Source organism: Pimephales promelas, chromosome 9, assembly GCF_988280905.1.
Source record: "Pimephales promelas chromosome 9, fPimPro1.hap1.1, whole genome shotgun sequence".
NCBI classification, from domain to species: domain Eukaryota; kingdom Metazoa; phylum Chordata; class Actinopteri; order Cypriniformes; family Leuciscidae; genus Pimephales; species Pimephales promelas.
In genome coordinates this window covers 38,955,362-38,966,909 of record NC_142777.1, presented here as the reverse complement: position 1 = coordinate 38,966,909, position 11,548 = coordinate 38,955,362, and the positions used below count along the sequence as shown (strand labels likewise).

The 11,548-nt window shown below is 44.5% G+C and overlaps 1 protein-coding gene across 1 annotated transcript; it reads right to left on the bottom strand.

Moving 5' to 3' along the window:
- Positions 1-3,584: 3,584 nt before the first annotated feature.
- On the bottom strand, positions 3,585-11,257 carry LOC120470711 (uncharacterized). The gene is made up of 2 exons (XM_089135151.1): positions 11,147-11,257; positions 3,585-10,565 (listed from the first exon to the last, which is right to left on the bottom strand). Exon 2 carries the CDS (start codon positions 10,348-10,350, stop codon positions 4,219-4,221), a length of 6,132 nt encoding a protein of 2,043 aa, XP_088991277.1. The 5' UTR covers positions 10,351-10,565; positions 11,147-11,257; the 3' UTR covers positions 3,585-4,218.
- Positions 11,258-11,548: the final 291 nt, after the last annotated feature.

Genomic DNA, 11,548 nt, shown 5'->3' with positions numbered 1-11,548 from the left:
ACTGGTTTGGTTCCGATCGGGCAAAAATCCAGGGACTAGTTCGCAAAAGTAGGTTTTAGATAAAATTCAAAATGGCGGACAAATTTGCATATAAAATTAAAAATCCGAGATATACGTTTTGTCCTTCAGGCATCCAGCTTTCCAGTGATATAAGACACTTGAGTCTACAACTTACATTCTAGGAGATATGAGCAGTTTTGCGCAATTGATTATTATAGCGCCACCTATGGGCCAATATGGCTCATAATTTGATAACCTCTCCTCGATTTTTGTACTACCAGCTGTCAAAGTTTCAAAGATCCAGCTCTTACGGTTTGGGCTGCACGATGCGTTTTACGGCGGAATAATAATAATAATAATAATAATAATAAAAATCAGTACAATTACAATAGGTTTTCAGCACTTCGTGCTTGAACACCTAATTAAAGCTGCAAGCAGCATTTATCGGTGTTCAAGCAGTTTAGGCCTTTAAGGCCTTAAAGCACAAAAGCATCAAAAGGCATTAAATTTTATTAAACATACATTTATCCAGTGACATAATAGATGGAAAACACCATTTACAGCCAATACAGGCAATTAACCATTGCAAATAAATGGTTTTAATGCTTTTTAACAGATATAGCACCATCTATGGTCTGATCTCCATGAAACTGTGCATGCTTCTTTTACATGTTATGACACATATGCTCATCATTTTTTTTTTTTGAAGTTGTGAGTTTTCCTTTAGGATTTATATACTTTTGGGTGCATTTTGTCACCTACATCTTGGATACCCTTGGGGTAATCTAAAACATACGAAAAATTAATTTCAAAGTGAACTATCCCTTTATCTCCATTATGCTTGCTTACACCAGCAGGGTGCATTACTGTATCTCCTCATTGGCCTTCCTAAAAATACCATAAGACAGTTGCAGCTCATACAGAACGCCGCTGCCAGGAGTCTGAGCAGGACCAGAAAATATGAGCAGATCACACCAGTCCTCAGGTCTTTACACTGGCTCCCAGTTACATTTAGGATTGATTTCAAAGTATTATTACTGGTATATAAATCATTTAATGGGTTAGGACCTCAATATATTACAGATATGCTCACTGAATATAAACCTAACAGATCACTCAGAATTATCTCATTCACTCATTAGAATCACATGAGCTAGATGTGACAGTTGTCAAAGTAAATGTGACAGTTGTCATAGTAATTTTGGTAAATGGACAGCATTTATATAGCACATTCATAGACCTAATGGTCACCAAAGCGCTTTACATATTGCCTCACATTCACCCATTCACACACTGACGGCGGTGTCAGCCATACATGGCACCATTCAGCTCATCGGGAGCAGCTGGGGTTAGGTGTCTTGCTCATGGACACCTCAACACTTGGTCAGGCTGAACCGGGGATCGAACCACCAACCTTTCGGTTTGTAGACAACCTACATGAACCACTGAGCCACTGCCGCCCCTACCCTTTTTGACTAAATTATTGTGATTATGTGATTATTGTTAAACTAGTGAATTGATAAAGTCATAATATGAATTATAGTTGAGTAGTCATGACAAATGACAATTTTGAACAGCAGGGGGCAGTAAAACTCCACTTATTGGCTTAATAGACCATCATGTTGATATCATGTTCACCTTTTTAACTGTTGTATAGGCATATTTTGTCCGATCTGTCTGAAAATGTTCATGATGTTTTAATGTCACGTGTTCTAACTTGTGTTTAACATCTGAGCATTCATTTCAAGGCTACATGTTGAAGCCATCGATTATAGGCATTCACATGAAGTAGTTCAACTTTTTCTTATAATAATTGATCAAGAGAGTTCAGAGAATTGTACTGCACTGGCTAACATTATAGGGTTAGGTGTCTTGCTCATAGACACCTCGACACTTGGTCAGGTGGAACCGGGGATCGAACCACCAACCTTTCGGTTTGTAGACAACCTACATGAACCACTGAGCCACTGCCGCCCCTACCCTTTTGGACTAATTTATTGTGATTATGTGATTATTGTTAAACTATTGAATTGATAAAGACATAATATGAATTATATATTATGTCTACGGTTCGATCTCCATGAAACTTTGCATGCTTCTTCAGCATGTTATGTCACATATGCTCATCAATTTTTGTGAAGTTCTGAGTTTTCCTTTAGGATTTATAGGCTTTTTGGTTCATTATGCCACACCCCTTTTCAAAATAACCCTTTTAATACCATGCAAAAAATTAAAAAGTTCAACTTTTTTTCAATAATTATTTATCTAGAGACTCCAGAGATTTGTCCTAGACTGGTTTGGTTTTGATCAGACAAAAAACCAGGGACTAGTTCGCAAAAGTAGGTTTTCAATATATTTGTGAATATTTAATGAACGATTCAATTGACAGCAATGGTTCTAGAGGCAAAGTTGTTCATCATGAGGAGATCTATCAAATGATATTCATTTTGTGTGGATGTGTGCAACACCACGTGATTACAGAGCCATAAAACTCTTTAGCGCCAACTAGTGGCCGATTTCTATGAAAATTCTTACAGACCTCTAGTGCCACAAGTCGAATATGCCCCTCGAGTTTCGTTCCGATCAGCCTCCGTTAACCTCGTCTAATAGGTGCTCAAACTTCATTGGTTGATGGCGGCCATGTTTTTTGAGATATGCCAATATCCTTTTAGACATACATGGTAACTTGCACCAAGACACTGCATACCAAATTTCAAGTCAATTGGACAAATGGTCAGATGGTTTTAGCCAATTATATGTTTATTTAATGTTATAGCGCCACCATGTGACCAATCGATGCAGTATTTTTACAGTGACCGCAAACTGTCCTCATACACATGTCTATTGAGTTTGGTGAAGATATCTTATTTACTTCTTGAGTTATAGCCATTTTAGTAAAATTGCCTAATTTCAAAATGTTCATTTTGCACCCCCTATCGACCTTGAATCGAAAATACAACTTTTTTTCGATAATTATTGGTATTCAGACTCCAGAGAACATTTCTGCACTGGTTTGGTTCCGATCGGGCAAAAATCCAGGGACTAGTTCGCAAAAGTAGGTTTTAGATAAAATTCAAAATGGCGGACAAATTTGCATATAAAATTAAAAATCCGAGATATACGTTTTGTCCTTCAGGCATCCAGCTTTCCAGTGATATAAGACACTTGAGTCTACAACTTACATTTTAGGAGATATGAGCAGTTTCGCGCAATTGATTATTATAGCGCCACCTATGGGCCAATATGGCTCATAATTTGATAACCTCTCCTCGATTTTTGTACTACCAGCTGTCAAAGTTTCAAAGATCCAGCTCTTACGGTTTGGGCTGCACGATGCGTTTTACGGCGGAATAATAATAATAATAATAATAATAATAAAAATCAGTACAATTACAATAGGTTTTCAGCACTTCGTGCTTGAACACCTAAAAATCAGTACAATTACAATAGGGTTTCAGCACTTCGTGCTTGAACCCCTAATAATAATAATAATAATAATAATAAAAATCAATACAATTACAATAGGGTTTCAGCACTTCGTGCTTGAACCCCTAATAATAAACATTGAATTAGAATTCTAAAACAAATCAGTTTAGTCAAATATAAATCGGAAAGAGCCATAAATAACTAGTATACAAGCGGATTAATGGCCAAATATACATTCTAAATGGATTCGGCGTTCTTTACTTCCCTCTAGTGGAAGCGAGCGCAACTGCACCCATGCTCTCAGCACGTGAGGGGCTCGGAGCGGGAACTAGACTCTAAGCGCGTCTAAAGACGACACATCGGCTAAACACGATTTAACTGTCGGACTAAAGGACATAATAACTGAAATATAGCACTCAAGAATACAGCTAAAGCTGAAATAGTGTAAAGGAAACAATCTCCAGTCCGATATGTCTTATAACAGTCCCATAATACCTATTAACTACCGAAATACACACAAAGTATGCATGTAAGAGACTTAACAGGAAAAAAGATTACAGTAAACAATATCTAAACAAGTCTGATGGCAATATTTGCATCTTATTACTGAAAGAAACTTACTTTCACTTATATTACGCACACGAGGGCTACCATCCCACAGAATGCAGTCGGTAATAAGGAAATGACGCACACAGAACGGAAATTATATCACTACAGTTTCAAAATAAAAGACTTTCTGACATAGCCGCCCCCAAATTTAGCAATAAATTTGAATCCCCAAAGAAAGTCTACTTAGTTGGAGTCGTCTTCATCCTCCCAGGCTGGCAATCGCACAAGGCGCACAACTGGCCGTAGGTAAGTCTGTTCCTTGATCTTGACTTCAGCCGCCCTGACTCGTCCATCCAGGCCGGAACGGGTATTCACCACTCTCCCGATGGGCCACTGGGCTCTGGGTAGCTGCGAATCTACCACCATTACCACCTGGCCAGCAGTCAGATTATCTGTGTCCTTGTGCCACTTCGACCGCTTCTGAAGATCCGGGAGATGGCGACGGATGAAGTTGGACCAGAAATGGTCTGCCAGGATCTGGCTGTGGCGCCATCTTCTTCTGCCGAGAAGGTCGCTAGATGCATAGACAGCCTGTGGGAGTGATGCATCACGGCGTCCCATTAATAGCAGATTTGGTGTAACAGGATCCGGGTCTGCAGCATCGGATGAGATATACCCAAGCGGTTTAGCGTTGAGCATTCCCTCCACTTCAATTAGTACAGTTTGCAGCACAGGTTCGGCAACGGTGTGGTCCTGAAGGATGACTTGGAGAGCTGACTTAATCGACTTGATCTCTCGTTCCCACATTCCTCCAAAGTGTGGAGACCCAGGGGGATTGAAACGGAACTCGATCTGCTGCTTGGCCAGCTGCTCTTGGAGAGGACCTTCTAAAGCGGTGAAGCTAGCTTGTAGCTCCGCGGCTCCACCTCTGAAATTGGTTCCTCTGTCTGACAGGATCTCAAATGGCTTGCCTCGACGGGCGATGAATCGGCGGAGAGCCATCAAGAAAGCATCAGTGTCTATGTTCTCCAGTAGGTCAAGATGTACACAACTCGTCGTCATGCACTTGAAAATCAGACCCCACCGCTTCTCGGTCCGCCGGCCAATCTTGACGTTGTAGGGACCGAAACAATCGACCCCAGTAGACCAGAAAGGTGGCTTGTATAAGCGAAGCCTGGCAGGGGGTAGGTCTGCCATCTGAGGTACCACTGGAGTAGCGCGCCATCTCTGACATTCAACACAGCCGTGTTGATGACGCTTAATAGACTCTCTTCCTCTGAGGATCCAATATCTTCTCCTCATCTCGGCAAAGACCCGCTCGGGACCAGGATGTAGCAGTTCACAGTCATATTTCTTAATGAGCAGCTGTGTAACATGAGATTTGGGATCAAGGATGATAGGATGTATCGCATCTGGGTCAAGATCTTCTGCCCTGCGTAGTCTACCTCCCACTCTCACTAGGCCAACAGCTTCATCATACTCGGGAGCAAGCATGAGCAGGCGACTCAGTCTCGAGATGGGCTTACCAGCAGCCAGAGCTTTCACCTCTTCAGGGAAGGACTCACTCTGAGATTGTCTGATGACATGTAGTTCTACTGTTTGGACATCAGCTGCTGTCATGGTAGGACTATTCTGGCCATCAGCCGCCCCGTGAAGGCTCTCATGGGTAGCCTTGATAAGACTGTCCCAATTGTCTATATCAGACATAAGGGTCGTGTTTGGAGAGCAGGTGGTGACTCCACAGAACAATGTCTTCCGAAGTTCTTCTTCGTCAGCTTCTTGGGCTTCTATTAACTGAAGCACTGGCCAGGAGTCTGGATGTTGTCGGAGAAATGGTGGACCTTGGCTCCACCGGTTCGGCTGGCTAAGCTCGAGCAAGGGTTTACCACGAGTAAGGTCGTCTGCTGGATTGTCAGTTGTGTTAATGTACCGCCAGGTCGAGCTTTCAGTGTGTTCTTGAATTTCCGCGACCCTAGTGCCGACAAAGACCTTGTAGCGACACGAGTCGGAATTGAGCCACGTCAAAACTGTCATCGAGTCAGTCCAGAGATTGACTTGTTGTGAAGGGATTGACAGTTCTGTCATAATGACTTTAGCCATCTGGGCTCCTGCTAAAGCAGCACACAGCTCAAGACGTGGTATAGACAGTTGTTTACGAGGGCTAACTCGTGACCGAGCCATCACAAAGGCAACATGCACTTCACCTTGATTGTCTTGGGTGCGAAGGTAAGCGACTGCCCCGTAGGCCCTTTCAGAGGCATCGCAGAAGATGTGTGCCTCACGTCTGAGTGAACCAATGCTTGCTACTGATGGGACATAGCATCTGGGAATCTCCACTTGTGGAAGATGGACTAGTTCACTTTCCCATTGTCTCCAGATATCCAGCAGAGCCTCTGGTCTAATAGGTTCATCCCAACCAACTCCCACTCTCCACAGGTCTTGAATCAGGATCTTCGCTCGGGTAGTGAATGGAATCAAGTATCCTATGGGATCATATTGTGTTGCCAGCACCTTATAGACATTTCTCAGAGTTGACTGTGAATACTCTACTGGTCTGTGGCGGTACCCAAGACAATCGGTAAGGCAGTTCCATCGAAGGCCTAAAGCTGGCTCTTCAGGATCCTGTCGAGGTTGAGACAGCCACAACTCAGTGCTTGCCGCTCTCGCTTCCAAGGGAAGATGCTCAACAACTGTGGGAATGTTACTGGCCCACTGCCTGATGTCAAAGCCTCCAGCTGAGAGCAGTTTACGCATCCGGTCAACAATGTTCTTGGCTTCATCAGCATTAGTGACACTGGTCAAACAGTTGTCGACGTAGAAGGCAGTCTCCACAAGGTGCAAGATGTCCTCATAACCGCTGCTGTTATCCTTCACATGCCGCTGAAGGGCGTATATGGCACAGCAGGGGCTGCATGTCGTCCCGAATGGCAAAACCTGCCACTCATATACTGTTGGTTCCTCCTCCCTCTTCATACCTCTCCAGAGAAAACGGAGAAGGGGCTTATCTTCTGGTAACAGTCGAACTTGATGAAACATCGATTTGATGTCACCACTGATCGCCACACTGTGTTCTCGGAACCGGAGAAGTACACCGAGGAGAGTAGGACCTAAGGTCGGACCGGGCAACAGTTGACTATTGAGACTCTGGCCGTTGTGCTGGTAGGAACAGTTGTAGACAATCCTCGCCTTACCATTATGGTGAACAACGTGGTGTGGCAGATACCAGGACTCTGTGGAGCTGTCTACTGTGTCAGGAGGTAGAGGTTTGGCATAACCCAACTGTTCAAGCTTCTGGATTTCTTGACAGTAGGTATTAGCTAAAGCAGTGTCTTTGGCTAGACGAGGTTCTATGCTCCGTAGCTGTGGGAGCAATGTATGCTTTGGAGCCCAGAGTTTAGGTCTAGCTTTGCGCCTCAGCAGTGGAGTGGCATACCTTGGTACTCCATCCACATCTACCTTGACAGTGCCCTGTTCTAGCAGTTCTAGGGCCTGCTGATCTTCTTTGGAGCGAATCACAGTCTTGGCGTTGGCATACGGGTTTATGTCAACTTCCCACAGTCGTTCAACGTGCCGCTGCAGCTCTGAATTAGGAGACATGGTGAAGTAACAGTGTGAATGCTCACCAGTGAGGTTGAAGTTAGCGGGGCCTTGCAATGTCCAACCAAGAGCAGTACGCACAGCCACAGGGCTCCCAGGAGGACCTGCTCGGATCGGTTGTTTGGGAAGCAGCAGATGTGGGAAGTCAGAGCCTATCAGCAGGAGAGGTTGGACCTTGTCAACGTTCGGCAGAGGAAGACCTTGCAGGTGGGAGTATCTGCGCATGAGCAACTTGACAGGATAGCTATGCTCAGACAGGCTCAGCTCACCGGCAGTGAAGGCATGAAAGATGTTGTACCTTTCTTTGGGAGAATGAGCCGGGGAGATGTCAAACGAGACAGCAGCTCCTTGTAGATGGATCACCTCATGGCGGACAGTACGCAAAGGCAAACTCTCAGGTTCTTTGTGTAAGTGGAGATGCTGGACTGCTGAGGGAAGGATGAGGGTTCTCTCTGATCCGTCGTCCAGGATAGCAAACCCTTCCAGAGAGTGCTCGGCATTGTACAGGCGCACCTGGACTAGCTTCAACATGACTTTATTCGGACGACTAGGACGGTCAAAGTATATAGTGTTGGGAGCAGCACTGACCATTAACACTTTCTTAGCCTCTTGGGAACATACTTCGTGGAGCACGGTCAGGTGTTGCTGTTTGCACACTTGGCAAGGCTTTTTCAGAGTACATGCCTCAGGTTTGTGGTTTCTGCCACACCTCCAACAGCCTCTGTCCTTAATCCAGGTAGAAATCTCTGATGGAGTGAGCGTTTTGAATTTGGGGCATAAACTGAGGTAATGCTCACGGGCATCGCAGTACGGGCAGTAAGGCTTCATACTGGGTTTACTTTTAGGTGACTTTGGGCTACGAACAGGATCTGGAAGGGTTACCTTTGCTCGGCTCTCAGTGTTGTAAAACACGTTGGATGAAGGACCCTGGGATTTCCTTTGGCCCTTAACTGGCTTAGGCTGGTCTTGGAACATCAGAGCTGCTCGAGATGAAATGCGCTTGGCTTGTGACTTTAACTGAAGCCAAACAGAGAAGTCTTCAAGTGTATAGGTCTGATCAGTGCCAGTCCTCAGGATGCCGCGGTTTATGCTGTACTCCACAAACCCATCTCGATAGTTAGTAGGCAATTTGCTGAGCAGCCTGTCGACATGGGAGCCGCATCGTAGTTCATAGCCATTTTCACCCTCAAGGGAGCGGAGCATGCCAACAAGACTTTGTACTGATAGAGCAAAGTTATCAAACGCCTCTGGATCTCCAGATCGTACGGGAGGTGAGTTTAAGATAGTACCAAGCTCACTCTGCACAAGCTGACGCGGTTGCCCATATTTATCTTGGAGAGCCTGGAGAGCTGAGGTGTATGGCTTTGGATCGTGCATGTAGGCTTGGGCTAGCTTATGAGCGCTTGGCAGTTTCAAATGGTCGAGGAGGACTTGATATTTGAACTGCTCTGTAAGGTGAGCATGTGTATTGAGCAGATTATCCAAAGCCATCTTGAGCAGGGCAAAGTCTGACTCTTTACCTGAGGTGAAGTGAGGTAGAGTAGGTCTAGGAAGGCCATAAGATGTAGCAACTAGAAGCTCCATGAGGTCTGTGCCTGGTGCTGCCCTGTAATCTAAAGGCGCTGTGCCCGGTCGTGCCAAAGATGGAACATTAGGGTAAGGATAGGACTGCGTGTTGGCAACTGATAGCACTGGTTGTAAAGGATTAACAGGTGGAGGCACATGTCGGATCTGGGCTTGGTTATAGACCATCTGTGGCTGGCGAAATCGGCCCATACTCTGTTCTACTGACAGTGGCGGAGCACGTGAAGTCACGGCACTCACAGCTGGTCTAGGAGCCGACTGTGACGCTGGGTTGATGATTTCAGGAGGAGGAGGGGGGAGCATCGTAATATACGTAGGCTGAGGTTGAGCGAGCATACTAGTAGTAGTATAAGCACTCACTTGTGGAGCAGGCTGGACTGATAGAGGACTGGTCGAGTCAGATAAACTAATGACTGCATTGGAGACTGGTGTGAGAACATGAATAGGAGTAGAATGGAGCAGTCCATGTACACTTGATGAGTCGAGTATAAGAGGCTGAGCTTCTGATGAGGACCTTGGGTTGTACTCACATTCACTAAGGGGCCTGGAAGAACGAGGACTTTCACTTCCTTCTTCCTTCAGGAAAGACGTGATTAGAGCTGCTTGCGCCAATTCCATCTCTTTCTCTTTCAGTCGCTGTCGAAGCATCTGATGCCTTGTGATAGCCTCTTTATTCTTATATGCCATCTGCGCTTTCTCCTCCAGTCGACGTCTATGCCGGTCTTGTTCTCTGATAAGTTCCTCCTTCTCCTCGAGAGCATCTCTGGCTTCTTTGTCCAAAAGAGTACACTGCTCGTCCACTAGAGTCTGCTCCATAATCTGCCGCTGTGCTTCTGCTAATTCCATCCGCTTGACCTGTTCCTCCAACATGGCACTCTGTAGTGCGGATAGCCCTTCTGCAACGGACCTCTTAGTTGATAAGGCCTCACTGATTTGAGATCTCGTTCTGCTACGATGAGAAGATACTGAGGATCGACATGACTCAGCTCTTACCAACGGCCGTGAAGGTGGATGAAGGATCGGGATGTTGTGAGCTGGGATTGCTTCTCGGAATTCCTCAGCTTTGGAGGCAGGAGGTACTGTAACTCTCGGTCTGTACCCAACTTCAAAGTTTGCAAGGGATGCTGGTAACTGTATCTCCCGCTGGGGTCGAGAACGCACTGCTGGATCTGCAGATGGTTGTCCTGGCTCCATATTGTCTCCAGAAGGCTGTCAGATCCGGCTCGAAGGACCATGTGATAGAGTGCAATGCTCTGAAGGGATAATACTGGTCTGACAGTTTCTTTTGACAGAGCTCCGGTCAAGGAGAAGGGCACGGAGAAATTATTCCAGCAAACTTTTTAATTATTGAAGTTTGAGTATAGACATCGTTGTACAAACAGTAATATATGCATTTCTGTGTGTGTGGTCTATAAAAGAAACAAGAAAATAAAATAATATTAGTCACGATGTACAAAGTATGAATATGTACAAATGTATACAGTAATATCCAATATAATAATAAACATTGAATTAGAATTCTAAAACAAATCAGTTTAGTCAAATATAAATCGGAAAGAGCCATAAATAACTAGTATACAAGCGGATTAATGGCCAAATATACATTCTAAATGGATTCGGCGTTCTTTACTTCCCTCTAGTGGAAGCGAGCGCAACTGCACCCATGCTCTCAGCACGTGAGGGGCTCGGAGCGGGAACTAGACTCTAAGCGCGTCTAAAGACGACACATCGGCTAAACACGATTTAACTGTCGGACTAAAGGACATAATAACTGAAATATAGCACTCAAGAATACAGCTAAAGCTGAAATAGTGTAAAGGAAACAATCTCCAGTCCGATATGTCTTATAACAGTCCCATAATACCTATTAACTACCGAAATACACACAAAGTATGCATGTAAGAGACTTAACAGGAAAAAAGATTACAGTAAACAATATCTAAACAAGTCTGATGGCAATATTTGCATCTTATTACTGAAAGAAACTTACTTTCACTTATATTACGCACACGAGGGCTACCATCCCACAGAATGCAGTCGGTAATAAGGAAATGACGCACACAGAACGGAAATTATATCACTACAGTTTCAAAATAAAAGACTTTCTGACACAGTGTCAGGCTAAAGTTAAACCAGTGTCAGGCTAAAGTTAAACCAGTGTCCGGCTAAAGTTAAACCAGTGTCAGGCTAAAGTTAAACCAGTGTCCGGCTAAAGTTAAACCAGTGTCCGGCTAAAGTTAAACCAGTGTCAGGCTAAAGTTAAACCAGTGTCAGGCTAAAGTTAAACCAGTGTCCGGCTAAAGTTAAACCAGTGTCAGGCTAAAGTTAAACCAATGTCAGGCTAAAGTTAAACCAGTGTCAGGCTAAAGTTAAACCAGTGTCCGGCTAAAGT